At 44.6% G+C, this 17,460-nt stretch overlaps 1 protein-coding gene across 12 annotated transcripts in view; it reads left to right on the top strand.

The window, feature by feature from the left end:
* The first annotated feature begins 5,019 nt into the window (after positions 1-5,019).
* The window catches only part of pnp4b (purine nucleoside phosphorylase 4b), a 392,972-nt gene continuing 380,531 nt past the window's right edge, over positions 5,020-17,460 (top strand). For 4 of the 12 annotated variants that reach the window (XM_034554003.1, XM_034554006.1, XM_034554004.1 and 1 more), the window contains exons 1-3: positions 5,056-5,227; positions 7,431-7,805; positions 7,987-8,271. In XM_034554003.1, the coding sequence (XP_034409894.1) occupies positions 5,194-5,227; positions 7,431-7,805; positions 7,987-8,271 (694 nt within the window). In that variant the 5' untranslated portion in view covers positions 5,056-5,193. Of the gene's footprint in view, positions 5,228-7,430; positions 7,806-7,986; positions 8,272-17,460 lie in introns of all 12 variants that reach the window. The other 8 variants (XM_034553999.1, XM_034554000.1, XM_034553998.1 and 5 more) reach the window with 4 other exon arrangements.

Genomic DNA, 17,460 nt, shown 5'->3' with positions numbered 1-17,460 from the left:
CGCCCCTGAAGGATTAGTGGTCTTGGCTTGATATTGGAAAGGGCCCCAGTAAGACTTGAGGAAGGACCCAGCTTTGGTCTTCAGGTCTTCCTCTCAGGCTTCATACAATAGCCTCCAGGTCCCCCAGGTGTGAAACCACTCAGGACCCCAAGGTGGCGCTGGTGTTGACTACAGTTTCACTAACGCAATCCCAGAGCTGCTGGATGTGCGAGTCGGTGACCTGGTTTGGCAGCGTGGCAGAGCTCCCTGACAACGCTGACTGGTGCAAAACCAGGATCCAGAGCGCCCACGATGATCACCACATCAAACGCACCTGAAACCAGAGAAGAAGAGGAGCCGTGTTCAGTGTCCAGGAAAGACTACAAACATGGTGGTTCTGAAGAGAAGCAGACCGTGAAGCTCCAGATGAGCGGGTTCCCCCAGCTGAGCCTCATTCTGACTTCAGGAAATTAAAACCGTTGATTCATTATTATATTGTAATTGGAGTTGTGTAAAGTTTCTCTTTCTGATCTGATGTCCGAGGTAAATGTTCATCTCTTTCTCTTTAATCATGCTTTTGTATTGATGTATTTCCTTACTTGCTAAGTTGTTAGCCTAGGTAGCCCCTCGATGCTAACGATAACATCGCCGTTCCGGGTTCCACCTGAAGGCAGCATCACTTCCTCCAACGCACAAAGCTAACGTTGGCTGGCTAGCTTAGCGCTGAGTGTGCGTGTAGCGTTAGCGTAGCATACCAGTCTGTGCAGGAAGTGGCTCTGTTCCCAGTAAGGCCAGTTTGAGCTCTTTATAGAGGCCGGTCTTAGCGGCTTGATCCAACATGCCTTGACTGCCGTCCACGCCCACAAAGTGCTTGAAGCCCAGTTCAACCATCTATAAACACAAGAAGAAGAAGAACAAGAACAAGAAGAAGAAGAAGAGGAAGAGGAAAAGGAGGAAGAGGAAGATGAGGAAGAGGAGGAGGAAGAAGGAGACGAACAGGAAGAGGAAGTAGAAGAAGAGGAAGAAGAAGAAGAGGAAGAAGAAGAAGAAGAAGAAGCAGAAGAAGAAAAAGAAGAAGAAGAAGCAGAAGAAGAAAAAGAAGAAGAGGTAGAAGAAGCAGAAGAACAAGAATAAGATGAATTGCTGTTAAGTAGTTTCACTACAAAGTGTAATATGGATCATAAATATACAGGTTAATGGTTTATATCGATGTAGAGATGCATGTCCAGTATTAGTTCTGGTTGTGCAGGTCGTCACCTCATGAAAGACGACATTAGTCTTCATTCAATGCTGTTCCCTAAATATTTGACCATGAACATGTTTTTTTGTTGCAATCTGCACTTGGAACCGAATAATATGGACGATTCTTTCCAGATGTAAAGATCATTTATTGTCAACAAGTCCAGCTCCAGTGTATCCTGGATGACACGAGTATCTCTCCCTGACACACATAAGGCTGGATTGTCTGAGGACCCATAGGAGGTAACCCTAACCCTAACCCTCTGAAAATCGATCTGCAACCATAATCGAATAGTTGATACTTTTTCATGTTTTAAGCGAAAGCACCAAACATTTGGTTGCAGATTCTCCAATGTGAGCATCTGATGTGAGTTCAACTGAATGTTCTCTGTGAAACAGTTGTGGCCGTTGCCTCGCCTCCATTTTGTTTCTTCTCTATCTAATCAGTGGCCACTTGGTGCTGTACCCGGGTATTTATGCATGAAATAGTGTTATTATATGCAGATGATTTACATGTATAGCTGACAAACAGTTTGTTTTCCCACATTTCTGTGAATCCAAACTAACCAAAGTTGCTGGACGTGGTCAGACATGTTTCTAAAGCTGTCAGGGAATGTGAGTTTGACTGATTTGTAGTCGTTTCCCTGAAGGCTCCATCAGACCTGAAACAGGAGCTTCTCCACTAACCTGTTCGTAGCTCTCTGCCCAGCCGTCGTAGAACTTCATCCATTCCTGTGAATTGGCTCCTTGGCAGGACTTGAGGAAGCTCTTCACATCGTCCACAGTTCTGCTGCCGCCGGACATGACGAGACTTGTCTTTAGAGACCTTGATCGGTGGATCCTCTGAAAATAGATCTGCAATAGGTCTTTAGAGACGTTAGAACCTTGAGGTAGTATAGTAGTTATAGTAGTAGTAGTGGTAGTATAGTAGTAGTAGTAGTAGTAGTAGTATAGTAGTTATAGTAGTAGTAGTATAGTAGTTATAGTAGTAGTAGTGGTAGTAGTAGTAGTATAGTAGTTATAGTAGTAGTAGTGGTAGTAGTAGTAGTAGTAGCAGTAGTAGTATAGTAGTTATAGTAGTAGTAGTAGCAGTAGTAGTAGTAGTAGTGGTAGTAGTAGTAGTATAGTAGTTATAGTAGTAGTAGTGGTAGTAGTAGTAGTATAGTAGTTATAGTAGTAGTAGTATAGTAGTTATAGTAGTAGTAGTATAGTAGTTATAGTAGTAGTAGTGGTAGTAGTAGTAGTATAGTAGTTATAGTAGTAGTAGTATAGTAGTTATAGTAGTAGTAGTATAGTAGTTATAGTAGTAGTTGTATAGTAGTTATAGTATAGTAGTTATAGTAGTAGTAGTATAGTAGTTATAGTAGTATAGTAGTTATAGTAGTAGTAGTATAGTAGTTATAGTAGTAGTAGTATAGTAGTTATAGTAGTAGTAGTTATAGTAGTAGTAGTATAGTAGTTATAGTAGTAGTAGTATAGTAGTTATAGTAGTAGTAGTTATAGTAGTAGTAGTATAGTAGTTATAGTAGTAGTAGTATAGTAGTTATAGTAGTAGTAGTATAGTAGTTATAGTAGTAGTAGTTATAGTAGTAGTAGTATAGTAGTTATAGTAGTAGTAGTATAGTAGTTATAGTAGTAGTAGTATAGTAGTTATAGTAGTAGTAGTTATAGTAGTTATAGTAGTAGTAGTATAGTAGTTATAGTAGTAGTAGTATAGTAGTTATAGTAGTAGTAGTTATAGTAGTTATAGTAGTAGTAGTATAGTAGTTATAGTAGTAATAGTTATAGTAGTTATAGTAGTAGTAGTATAGTAGTTATAGTAGTAGTAGTTATAGTAGTTATAGTAGTAGTAGTATAGTAGTTATAGTAGTAATAGTATAGTAGTAGAACATCTTGTTCTAACCTGTGAATGAGTCCAGGTAGAGGAGCAGTGAGATCAGTGAAGTTGGGGCCTGGTTCATAAACAGCTGAGAGGAAAAGGACGGTCCTGATCATCTGAGAGTTTTCTAAGGTTGAGCCTTGCAGAACAGCAGACCGATATCCTGAAAGACGGGATCAGGAACCAATGTGTCACACCTACAGCAGCACAGCCACAAAAAACATTGATTGTCAAACACAGACTCTCAAAGACTGACAGCCTATTCTACACAGATGACTACTGATGGTGGGCGTGTCCTCAGAGCATTAGTAGACTGTGGATCTATGGCATGCACTATAAGTGAGACATCTGCCACAAAACGTTCACAGTGCATCCCTAACGTCGAAAAGAAATCAGCTGAGTTTTTGTCATTGTTGGCTGTGGGGGTCACCTTGTCACACCTTCCGCCATGTATGACCTCACTGCATCAGTTTATGGCTATAGGGTGATCATTCCTGTTCTAGTTGTGCCATCAAGTGGCTCATACCACAGATAAAAGAGACTGTTAGTGGCCAAAACATCATGCCTCCAACGAACAGTGCTTCAAATGATGAGTTGCCCCATTTAGCATCCCTGCTGTCCTACTCGGATGGATGGGAAGGCGGTGCGATGCCAAGCAGAATCGGCACGGCTAGACTCAAAAGATGCATCACAGCCGATGTCTGGACATTTAGTGTGGGCTAGACATCCTGCAGTGGGGATACGGTCCTCATCGAACCCACTCAGTCCAAGGCCTGCACACATTTTGGTGGGGAGAGTTGTTACTTCCTTATTAACTGGGTTCCAGTTAAAATAGTCAATCCTACTGAGAAGCCCCTCACCATTAAAAGGAATGCAAAGGTTGCAGATGTTTCCCCCTGTCGTTCTGTGCAGGACTTACAAGAACCAGATCGCATCCAATCCAGTGTGCAATACACACAGAGCTCACCACCGGTACCAAGGTGAGCCTTAGTGACATGGGCCTGCAGGATGTGGACCTCTCATCTTGTGAAGTTTCTCTTGAGTGGAAGGATAAGCTGCTGCGGCTCATTGAGCAGTATGAGTCGACATTTTCTAGACATGAAATGGACTGTGGTGAGGCGGCAGATTTTGTCCACAGAATCCGCTTAGTGGATGACAAGCCCTTCAGATCTCCATACCGACGGGTCCCACCGTACAGCCCTGAATGAGATGGAGGAATTAGGAATAATTCGTAAATCTCAGACGAGTATTCATCTCCCCTCGTCCTGGTTGTCAAGCTGACTGGTGATCTTCGCATCTGCAATGACTTCAGGTTGTTGAACGCAAGAACAGTGAAAGACGCTCATCCGTTGCCTCATCAGACAGACGCCCTGGCTGCACTTGGTGGCAATGTGTTCTTCTCCACAATGGACCTCACATCAGGGTTCTACAATGTCAGAATGCACGAGGACGACAAGAAATACACAGCGTTTCCTCCCCGTTCGGTCTCCATGAGTATAACAGGAGGCCCCAGGGCCTGACGAACAGTCCTGCCACCTTCATGCGAATGATGATGTCCATCTTTGGCGATAAGAACTTCACAAGCCTGGTATGCTACCTGGATGACCTTATGGTTCTCATAGAGGTTACACATGCGTGAGGAATGATTGGCAGACATGTGAGGAATAGATGCGGGCCGAGGGGTCCGGTCTTTCTGTCTGAACTTGTGCTAGAGCTCCATGAGGTCGTGGGTCGAGGATAGAAGGTCGAAGGTCGTGGGTTGTGTGTTTGATGGGGACGTTCAGGTGCTGAAGAGTCACAACAAAGCTTATTCTCTGTTCCAGGATAAACACACAAAGAATAAATAAGAATACAAAGTCCATTAGGTTTCTGTATAAATGTGTAAAAAGAAGAAGGAATAAACAAGGAGGAGGTCGAGGGAAACCGGTGTTCTTGGGGAAGTCGTAAAACAACCTTGTGGTTCAGAGACGGTGGTGAAAGAAGAGTTCTCGGAAAGAAGAGAGATAGGAGGAAGTGAGAAGTGAGCCAAGTGGTCGGTAGTTCCACACTCAGCTCCGTCGGGTAGAACAACAGAGACCCTTCAGAGGAAACTAAGGATGGTTCTGTGTGGCTTCGTGTTCCTTCTGGCAGGTTCGGTTCTCTCCTTTGTCCTATTTTCATTTCTCTCTCCTTCTCCATGTAAACAACAACAAACCTCTGTCCTGAGGATCACACGCACTATGATTCATGTATTAATGTACTAGTCTCAGTTACAGGTCTGAGGTATTTAAGTGACATTATTTCTCTATTTTATTTGATGTTCTCTTTGTGAGCTGTCAATCACTTTGGATCAACTGTGTTGTGTCTAAAGAACATCAAACTAAATCATAATAATACACATGTTAAAGTCATAATTCAGACTATAAGTAACAGTTAAAACACATTAAGGAAGAGCAGCTGATAATAAATCACTGTTTAAATAACCAGATTTATAAAATCACATATGGAAACAATATATCTGACAATAATTACATGAAGATGTATTCTGATGCTGTGTGACGATGTTCTAGTCATATTAATTAATGTATAACCCCGACAGACAGTATAGAGTTATATACTGTATATTCATATCATATATTCAGATATAGTTCTATGTATTCATAATTCTATGTATTCATATCATATATTCAGATATAGTTCTATGTATTCATATCATATATTCAGATATATTCAGATATAGTTCTATGTATTCATAGTTCTATGTATTCATATCATATATTCAGATATGTTCAGATATAGTTCTATGTATTCATTTCATATATTCAGATATATTCAGATATAGTTCTATGTATTCATTTCATATATTCAGATATATTCAGATATAGTTCTATGTATTCATTTCATATATTCAGATATATTCAGATATAGTTCTATGTATTCATAGTTCTATGTATTCATATCATATATTCAGATATATTCAGATATAGTTCTATGTATTCATAGTTCTATGTATTCATATCATATATTCAGATATATTCAGATATAGTTCTATGTATTCATTTCATATATTCAGATATATTCAGATATAGTTCTATGTATTCATAGTTCTATGTATTCATATCATATATTCAGATATATTCAGATATAGTTCTATGTATTCATTTCATATATTCAGATATATTCAGATATAGTTCTATGTATTCATAGTTCTATGTATTCATATCATATATTCAGATATAGTTCTATGTATTCATAGTTCTATGTATTCATATCATATATTCAGATATAGTTATATGTATTGTGGCATCACAAGGGGACAGGTAGTGGAGGGGCGCTACAAAATGGCCACCAGTGCAAGAACTACATCTCCCAACCTTCCCCCACGCTCACCCAGCTGCAGCTGCTTAAGGCACCTGATTGAGGCAGGGCTGGAAGACTTAAGAGAGAGCACCTGGGAAGGAGAAGGGAGAGCGGAAGGTGAACCCACGAGCACCTGGAAGAGGACGACAAGGAAGAGGACCTCGTAGTCTGGATTCACCAGGATTGAGTTGTTTTTGGTTAATTAACCACTTTCTCCTCCGGGATGTTTTGTGTTGGCTAACTGGACCTTTTTTGATACTTTGTTGTTTTTGGACGTTACCTTGCTGGTGGGATGGGAAATAAACCTTACTTTTTGTTAAATACCCTCGGACGTGCCTGTGTCCAGCTCTCTTTTTGCACCGCCCCAGGCTAGCCTGTCCTAGCGACAGCCCGTGACACTACAGGTGGTGGAGAATGCGGGTAATTAACCAAACAAAACTCAATCCTGGTGACTCCAAGCTACGAGGTCCTCTTCCTTGTCGTCCTCTTCCAGGTGCTCGTGGGTTCACCTTCCGCTCTCCCTTCTCCTTCCCAGGTGCTCTCCCTTAAGTCTCCCAGCCCTGCCTCAATCAGGTGCCTTAAGCAGCTGCAGCTGGGTGAGCGGTGAGGCAGGCTGGGAGATGTAGTTCTTGCACTGGCGACCATTTTGTATCGCCCCTCCACTACCTGTCCCCTTGTGATGCCACAGTATTCATATCATATATTCAGATATAGTTCTATGTATTCATATCATATATATTTCTTTTATTTCGGACAAATGAGTCCATATAGCAACAAATACAACAACAGGATATAAAATACAATATGAGGACACAGGTATAATCATTGCAGTTAAAAAGTAACGTGTGGTTAAAAACATACAAACATGTATTTATATATATTCATATTGTTATACACATGCCGTATATATAACTATATATATATATAACTATATATATATATATATATATATATATATATCTCCTCTCGTCTCCTCTCCTCTCATCTCTTCCAGCTGCTGTCAGTCAACATGTGAACTATCCAGCTCCAGTCTGTGCAGTCAGAGGATCTTCTGTCAGCCTCCTCTGCACCTTCACACCACAGAAGTCCTTCCTGCAGGATGGAGATGTTTTAGTGGAGATCACCAGAGTCCTTTGGTGCCAGAACCATGAGATCTGTCATGGCACGACTCCGTCTGTGTACGACAGTGAAGAAAACAACAACAACAACAACCCTCGTTACAGATACCTGGGAGACAAGAAGGGAAACTGTAGTCTACAGATCACAGATGTACGAATGGAAGACTTCGCAACTCTTCGCTTCAGAATGGAAGCTGATGAACAAGGAGCGAGTTTTACTGGCCCACCAGGAGTGAGAGTCACCGTCGTTGGTAAGATCATCACGTGATCAAGAATAATAAAGGCAATAACATAACCACAGGACCTACTATAACGACTGTATTCATACGAGTACTCTTATTCATTCTGCTGATCAATGCTCAATCATTTTTTTTAAATTATATTGGGAGGAAAAAAGACAATTGATTAAGAAATCTGATTTCAAACCTTTAGAGGGAACTCAGATGAAGATCCGAAGCTCCAGTGACGGAGCGTTTAAAAGAGGTGGAGCAGTCACCCTGAACTGCACCACAACGTGCACCTTCCACCACCTGGAGGTCACCTGGTACAGAGATGGCCACGCCCTCCACTTCACTGGCCCCGCCCTCCACCTCGGCACTCTGACTGCAAAGGATTCTGGGAACTACACCTGTGGATTGAAGAACAACGACCGCACTCTCTCCTCACCTCATGTTCTGTTTGTGGAGGAGGAACAGGAAGAAGGGGAAGAACAGCAAGGTTTGTTTCTCTATCAGACACCCACTGAGACCAGATCCACAGGGAAGAGGTCTACAGAGAACCTGAACAGGTAGAGAACAGAGAACCTGAACGGGTAGAGAACAGAGTACCTGAACTGGTAGAGAACAGAGTACCTGAACTGGTAGAGAACAGAGTACCTGAACTGGTAGAGAACAGAGTACCTGAACGGGTAGGGAACAGAGTACCTGAACAGGTAGAGAACAGAGAACCTGAACGGGTAGAGAACAGAGAACCTGAACGGGTAGAGAACAGAGAACAGAGTACCTGACCATGTAGAGAACAGAGTACCTGAACAGGTAGAGAACAGAGAACCTGAACGGGTAGAGAACAGAGAACCTGAACGGATAGAGAACAGAGTACCTGAATGGATAGAGAACAGAGTACCTGAACATGTAGAGAACAGAGAACCTGAACGGATAGAGAACAGAGAACCTGAACGGGTAGAGAACAGAGTACCTGAACTGGTAGAGAACAGAGTACCTGAACTGGTAGAGAACAGAGTACCTGAACGGGTAGAGAACAGAGAACCTGAACGGGTAGAGAACAGAGAACAGAGTACCTGACCATGTAGAGAACAGAGTACCTGAACAGGTAGAGAACAGAGAACCTGAACGGGTAGAGAACAGAGAACCTGAACGGATAGAGAACAGAGTACCTGAACATGTAGAGAACAGAGAACCTGAACGGATAGAGAACAGAGAACCTGAACGGGTAGAGAACAGAGTACCTGAACTGGTAGAGAACAGAGTACCTGAACTGGTAGAGAACAGAGAACCTGAACGGGTAGAGAACAGAGTACCTGAATGGATAGAGAACAGAGAACCTGAACATGTAGAGAACAGAGAACCTGAACGGGTAGAGAACAGAGAACCTGAACAGGTAGAGAACAGAGTAGAGAACAGAGTACCTGAACTGGTAGAGAACAGAGTACCTGAACTGGTAGAGAACAGAGTACCTGAACTGGTAGAGAACAGAGAACCTGAACATGTAGAGAACAGAGAACCTGAACGGGTAGAGAACAGAGAACCTGAACAGGTAGAGAACAGAGTACCTGAACGGGTAGAGAACAGAGTACCTGAACGGGTAGAGAACAGGTAGAGAACAGAGTACCTGAACGGGTAAAGAACAGAGTACCTGAACGGGTAGAAAACAGAGTACCTGAACGGGTAGAGAACAGAGAACCTGAAAGGATAGAGAACAGAGTACCTGAACGGATAGAGAACAGAGTACCTGAACTGGTAGAGAACAGAGTACCTGAACGGGTAAAGAACAGAGAACCTGAACGGGTAGAGAACAGAGTACCTGAACGGGTAGAGAACAGAGAAGCTGAACGGGTAGAGAACAGAGTACCTGAACGGGTAGAGAACAGAGTACCTGAACGGGTAAAGAACAGAGAACCTGAACGGGTAGAGAACAGATAACCTGAACGGGTAGAGAACAGAGTACCTGAACGGGTAGAGAACCTGAACGGGTAGAGAACAGAGTACCTGAACGGGTAGAGAACAGAGTACCTGAACGGGTAGAGAACAGAGTACCTGAACGGGTAGAGAACAGAGTACCTGAACGGGTAGAGAACAGAGTACCTGAACGGGTAGAGAACAGAGTACCTGAACGGGTAGAGAACAGAGTACCTGAACGGGTAGAGAACAGAGAACCTGAACGGGTAGAGAAAAGAGTACCTGAACATGTAGAGAACAGAGTACCTGGACATGTAGAGAACAGAGTACCTGAACGGGTAGAGAACAGAGTAGCTGAACTGGTAGAGAACCTGAACGGGTAGAGAACAGAGTACCTGAACGGGTAGAGAACAGAGTACCTGAACGGGTAAAGAACAGAGTACCTGAACGGGTAGAAAACAGAGTACCTGAACGGGTAGAGAACAGAGAACCTGAACGGGTAGAGAACAGAGTACCTGAACGGGTAGAGAACAGAGTACCTGAACGGGTAGAGAACAGAGTACCTGAACGGGTAGAGAACAGAGAACCTGAACGGGTAGAGAACAGAGTACCTGAACGGGTAAAGAACAGAGAACCTGAACGGGTAGAGAACAGATAACCTGAACGGGTAGAGAACAGAGTACCTGAACGGGTAGAGAACAGAGTACCTGAACGGGTAGAGAACAGAGTACCTGAACGGGTAGAGAACAGAGTACCTGAACAGGTAGAGAACAGAGTACCTGAACGGGTAGAGAACAGAGTACCTGAACAGGTAGAGAACAGAGTACCTGAACGGGTAAAGAACAGAGTACCTGAACGGGTAGAGAACAGAGTACCTGAACGGGTAGAGAACAGAGAACCTGAACGGGTAGAGAACAGAGTACCTGAACATGTAGAGAACAGAGTACCTGAACGGGTAGAGAACAGAGTACCTGAACTGGTAGAGAACCTGAACGGGTAGAGAACAGAGTACCTGAACATGTAGAGAACAGAGTACCTGAACGGGTAGAGAACAGAGTACCTGAACGGGTAGAGAACAGAGTACCTGAACAGGTAGAGAACAGAGTACCTGAACATGTAGAGAACAGAGTACCTGAACATGTAGAGAACAGAAAACCTGAACGGGTAGAGAACAGAGAACCTGAAAGGATAGAGAACAGAGTACCTGAACGGATAGAGAACAGAGTACCTGAACGGGTAGAGAACAGAGAACCTGAACGGATGGAGAACAGAGTACCTGAACGGATAGAGAACAGAGTACCTGAACGGGTAGAGAACAGAGAACCTGAACGGATGGAGAACAGAGTACCTGAACTGGTAGAGAACAGAGTACCTGAACTGGTAGAGAACAGAGTACCTGAACTGGTAGAGAACAGAGAACCTGAACATGTAGAGAACAGAGAACCTGAACGGGTAGAGAACAGAGAACCTGAACAGGTAGAGAACAGAGTACCTGAACGGGTAGAGAACAGAGTACCTGAACGGGTAGAGAACAGGTAGAGAACAGAGTACCTGAACGGGTAAAGAACAGAGTACCTGAACGGGTAGAAAACAGAGTACCTGAACGGGTAGAGAACAGAGAACCTGAACGGATAGAGAACAGAGTACCTGAACGGATAGAGAACAGAGTACCTGAACTGGTAGAGAACAGAGTACCTGAACGGGTAAAGAACAGAGAACCTGAACGGGTAGAGAACAGAGTACCTAAACGGGTAAAGAACAGAGTACCTGAACGGGTAGAGAAAAGAGTACCTGAACGGGTAGAGAACAGAGTACCTGAACGGGTAGAGAACAGAGAAGCTGAACGGGTAGAGAACAGAGTACCTGAACGGGTAGAGAACAGAGAACCTGAACGGGTAGAGAACAGAGTACCTGAACATGTAGAGAACAGAGTACCTGGACATGTAGAGAACAGAGTACCTGAACGGGTAGAGAACAGAGTAGCTGAACTGGTAGAGAACCTGAACGGGTAGAGAACAGAGTACCTGAACGGGTAGAGAACAGAGTACCTGAACGGGTAAAGAACAGAGTACCTGAACGGGTAGAAAACAGAGTACCTGAACGGGTAGAGAACAGAGAACCTGAACGGGTAGAGAACAGAGTACCTGAACAGGTAGAGAACAGAGTACCTGAACGGGTAGAGAACAGAGTACCTGAACGGGTAGAGAACAGAGAACCTGAACGGGTAGAGAACAGAGTACCTGAACGGGTAAAGAACAGAGAACCTGAACGGGTAGAGAACAGATAACCTGAACGGGTAGAGAACAGAGTACCTGAACGGGTAGAGAACCTGAACGGGTAGAGAACAGAGTACCTGAACGGGTAGAGAACAGAGTACCTGAACGGGTAGAGAACAGAGTACCTGAACGGGTAGAGAACAGAGTACCTGAACGGGTAGAGAACAGAGTACCTGAACGGGTAGAGAACAGAGTACCTGAACAGGTAGAGAACAGAGTACCTGAACGGGTAAAGAAAAGAGTACCTGAACGGGTAGAGAACAGAGTACCTGAACGGGTAGAGAACAGAGAACCTGAACGGGTAGAGAACAGAGTACCTGAACATGTAGAGAACAGAGTACCTGAACGGGTAGAGAACAGAGTACCTGAAAGGATAGAGAACAGAGTACCTGAACGGATAGAGAACAGAGTACCTGAACGGGTAGAGAACAGAGAACCTGAACGGATGGAGAACAGAGTACCTGAACGGATAGAGAACAGAGTACCTGAACGGGTAGAGAACAGAGAACCTGAACGGATGGAGAACAGAGTACCTGAACGGATAGAGAACAGAGTACCTGAACGGGTAGAGAACAGAGAACCTGAACAGGTAGAGAACAGAGTAGAGAACAGAGTACCTGAACGGATAGAGAACAGAGTACCTGAACGGGTAGAGAACAGAGAACCTGAACAGGTAGAGAACAGAGTAGAGAACAGAGTACCTGAACTGGTAGAGAACAGAGTACCTGAACTGGTAGAGAACAGAGTACCTGAACTGGTAGAGAACAGAGAACCTGAACATGTAGAGAACAGAGAACCTGAACGGGTAGAGAACAGAGAACCTGAACAGGTAGAGAACAGAGTACCTGAACGGGTAGAGAACAGAGTACCTGAACGGGTAGAGAACAGGTAGAGAACAGAGTACCTGAACGGGTAAAGAACAGAGTACCTGAACGGGTAGAAAACAGAGTACCTGAACGGGTAGAGAACAGAGAACCTGAACGGATAGAGAACAGAGTACCTGAACGGATAGAGAACAGAGTACCTGAACTGGTAGAGAACAGAGTACCTGAACGGGTAAAGAACAGAGAACCTGAACGGGTAGAGAACAGAGTACCTGAACGGGTAAAGAACAGAGTACCTGAACGGGTAGAGAAAAGAGTACCTGAACGGGTAGAGAACAGAGTACCTGAACGGGTAGAGAACAGAGAAGCTGAACGGGTAGAGAACAGAGTACCTGAACGGGTAGAGAACAGAGTACCTGAACGGGTAAAGAACAGAGAACCTGAACGGGTAGAGAACAGATAACCTGAACGGGTAGAGAACAGAGTACCTGAACGGGTAGAGAACCTGAACGGGTAGAGAACAGAGTACCTGAACGGGTAGAGAACAGAGTACCTGAACGGGTAGAGAACAGAGTACCTGAACAGGTAGAGAACAGAGTACCTGAACGGGTAAAGAACAGAGTACCTGAACGGGTAGAGAACAGAGTACCTGAACGGGTAGAGAACAGAGAACCTGAACGGGTAGAGAACAGAGTACCTGAACATGTAGAGAACAGAGTACCTGAACATGTAGAGAACAGAGTACCTGAACGGGTAGAGAACAGAGTAGCTGAACTGGTAGAGAACCTGAACGGGTAGAGAACAGAGTACCTGAACGGGTAGAGAACAGAGTACCTGAACGGGTAGAGAACAGAGTACCTGAACGGGTAGAGAACAGAGTACCTGAACGGGTAAAGAACAGAGTACCTGAACGGGTAGAAAACAGAGTACCTGAACGGGTAGAGAACAGAGAACCTGAACGGGTAGAGAACAGAGTACCTGAACAGGTAGAGAACAGAGTACCTGAACGGGTAGAGAACAGAGTACCTGAACGGGTAGAGAACAGAGAACCTGAACGGGTAGAGAACAGAGTACCTGAACGGGTAAAGAACAGAGAACCTGAACGGGTAGAGAACAGATAACCTGAACGGGTAGAGAACAGAGTACCTGAACGGGTAGAGAACCTGAACGGGTAGAGAACAGAGTACCTGAACAGGTAGAGAACAGAGTACCTGAACGGGTAAAGAACAGAGTACCTGAACGGGTAGAGAACAGAGTACCTGAACGGGTAGAGAACAGAGAACCTGAACGGGTAGAGAACAGAGTACCTGAACATGTAGAGAACAGAGTACCTGAACGGGTAGAGAACAGAGTACCTGAACTGGTAGAGAACCTGAACGGGTAGAGAACAGAGTACCTGAACATGTAGAGAACAGAGTACCTGAACGGGTAGAGAACAGAGTACCTGAACGGGTAGAAAACAGAGTACCTGAACGGGTAGAGAACAGAGAACCTGAACGGGTAGAGAACAGAGTACCTGAACAGGTAGAGAACAGAGTACCTGAACGGGTAGAGAACAGAGTACCTGAACGGGTAGAGAACAGAGAACCTGAACGGGTAGATAACAGAGTACCTGAACGGGTAAAGAACAGAGAACCTGAACGGGTAGAGAACAGATAACCTGAACGGGTAGAGAACAGAGTACCTGAACGGGTAGAGAACCTGATTGGGTAGAGAACAGAGTACCTGAACAGGTAGAGAACAGAGTACCTGAACGGGTAAAGAACAGAGTACCTGAACGGGTAGAGAACAGAGTACCTGAACGGGTAGAGAACAGAGAACCTGAACGGGTAGAGAACAGAGTACCTGAACATGTAGAGAACAGAGTACCTGAACGGGTAGAGAACAGAGTACCTGAACTGGTAGAGAACCTGAACGGGTAGAAAACAGAGTACCTGAACGGGTAGAAAACAGAGTACCTGAACGGGTAGAGAACAGAGAACCTGAACGGATAGAGAACAGAGTACCTGAACGGATAGAGAACAGAGTACCTGAACGGATAGAGAACAGAGTACCTGAACGGATAGAGAACAGAGTACCTGAACGGATAGAGAACAGAGTACCTGAACGGGTAGAGAACAGAGAACCTGAATGGGTAAAGAACAGAGTACCTAAACGGGTAGAGAACAGAGTACCTGAACATGTAGAGAACAGAGAACCTGAACGGATAGAGAACAGAGAACCTGAACATGTAGAGAACAGAGAACCTGAACGGGTAGAGAACAGAGAACCTGAACAGGTAGAGAACAGAGTAGAGAACAGAGTACCTGAACTGGTAGAGAACAGAGTACCTGAACTGGTAGAGAACAGAGTAACTGAACTGGTAGAGAACAGAGAACCTGAACATGTAGAGAACAGAGAACCTGAACGGGTAGAGAACAGAGAACCTGAACAGGTAGAGAACAGAGTACCTGAACGGGTAGAGAACAGAGTACCTGAACGGGTAGAGAACAGGTAGAGAACAGAGTACCTGAACGGGTAAAGAACAGAGTACCTGAACGGGTAGAAAACAGAGTACCTGAACGGGTAGAGAACAGAGAACCTGAACGGATAGAGAACAGAGTACCTGAACGGATAGAGAACAGAGTACCTGAACTGGTAGAGAACAGAGTACCTGAACGGGTAAAGAACAGAGAACCTGAACGGGTAGAGAACAGAGTACCTGAACGGGTAGAGAACAGAGAAGCTGAACGGGTAGAGAACTGAGTACCTGAACGGGTAGAGAACAGAGTACCTGAACGGGTAAAGAACAGAGAACCTGAACGGGTAGAGAACAGATAACCTGAACGGGTAGAGAACAGAGTACCTGAACGGGTAGAGAACCTGAACGGGTAGAGAACAGAGTACCTGAACGGGTAGAGAACAGAGTACCTGAACGGGTAGAGAACAGAGTACCTGAACGGGTAGAGAACAGAGTACCTGAACGGGTAGAGAACAGAGTACCTGAACGGGTAGAGAACAGAGAACCTGAACGGGTAGAGAACAGAGTACCTGAACATGTAGAGAACAGAGTACCTGGACATGTAGAGAACAGAGTACCTGAACGGGTAGAGAACAGAGTAGCTGAACTGGTAGAGAACCTGAACGGGTAGAGAACAGAGTACCTGAACGGGTAGAGAACAGAGTACCTGAACGGGTAGAGAACAGAGTAGCTGAACTGGTAGAGAACCTGAACGGGTAGAGAACAGAGTACCTGAACGGGTAGAGAACAGAGTACCTGAACGGGTAGAGAACAGAGTACCTGAACGGGTAGAGAACAGAGTCCCTGAACGGGTAAAGAACAGAGTACCTGAACGGGTAGAAAACAGAGTACCTGAACGGGTAGAGAACAGAGAACCTGAACGGGTAGAGAACAGAGTACCTGAACAGGTAGAGAACAGAGTACCTGAACGGGTAAAGAACAGAGAACCTGAACGGGTAGAGAACAGATAACCTGAACGGGTAGAGAACAGAGTACCTGAACGGGTAGAGAACCTGAACGGGTAGAGAAAAGAGTACCTGAACGGGTAGAGAACAGAGTACCTGAACGGGTAGAGAACAGAGTACCTGAACGGGTAGAGAACAGAGTACCTGAACAGGTAGAGAACAGAGTACCTGAACGGGTAGAGAACAGAGTACCTGAACAGGTAGAGAACAGAGTACCTGAACGGGTAAAGAACAGAGTACCTGAACGGGTAGAGAACAGAGTACCTGAACGGGTAGAGAACAGAGAACCTGAACGGGTAGAGAACAGAGTACCTGAACATGTAGAGAACAGAGTACCTGAACATGTAGAGAACAGAGTACCTGAACATGTAGAGAACAGAGTACCTGAACGGGTAGAGAACAGAGTACCTGAACTGGTAGAGAACCTGAACGGGTAGAGAACAGAGTACCTGAACATGTAGGGAACAGAGTACCTGAACGGGTAGAGAACAGAGTACCTGAACGGGTAGAGAACAGAGTACCTGAACAGGTAGAGAACAGAGTACCTGAACATGTAGAGAACAGAGTACCTGAACATGTAGAGAACAGAGAACCTGAACGGGTAGAGAACAGAGAACCTGAAAGGATAGAGAACAGAGTACCTGAACGGATAGAGAACAGAGTACCTGAACGGGTAGAGAACAGAGAACCTGAACGGATGGAGAACAGAGTACCTGAACGGATAGAGAACAGAGTACCTGAACGGGTAGAGAACAGAGAACCTGAACGGATGGAGAACAGAGTACCTGAACGGATAGAGAACAGAGTACCTGAACGGGTAGAGAACAGAGAACCTGAACAGGTAGAGAACAGAGTAGAGAACAGAGTACCTGAACTGGTAGAGAACAGAGTACCTGAACTGGTAGAGAACAGAGTACCTGAACTGGTAGAGAACAGAGAACCTGAACATGTAGAGAACAGAGAACCTGAACGGGTAGAGAACAGAGAACCTAAACAGGTAGAGAACAGAGTACCTGAACGGGTAGAGAACAGGTAGAGAACAGAGTACCTGAACGGGTAAAGAACAGAGTACCTGAACGGGTAGAAAACAGAGTACCTGAACGGGTAGAGAACAGAGAACCTGAACGGATAGAGAACAGAGTACCTGAACGGATAGAGAACAGAGTACCTGAACTGGTAGAGAACAGAGTACCTGAACGGGTAAAG

The sequence above is a fragment of the Cyclopterus lumpus genome, chromosome 16, assembly GCF_009769545.1.
Source record: "Cyclopterus lumpus isolate fCycLum1 chromosome 16, fCycLum1.pri, whole genome shotgun sequence".
Classification (NCBI taxonomy): domain Eukaryota; kingdom Metazoa; phylum Chordata; class Actinopteri; order Perciformes; family Cyclopteridae; genus Cyclopterus; species Cyclopterus lumpus.
This window is presented reverse-complemented; position numbering and strand designations above follow the sequence as displayed.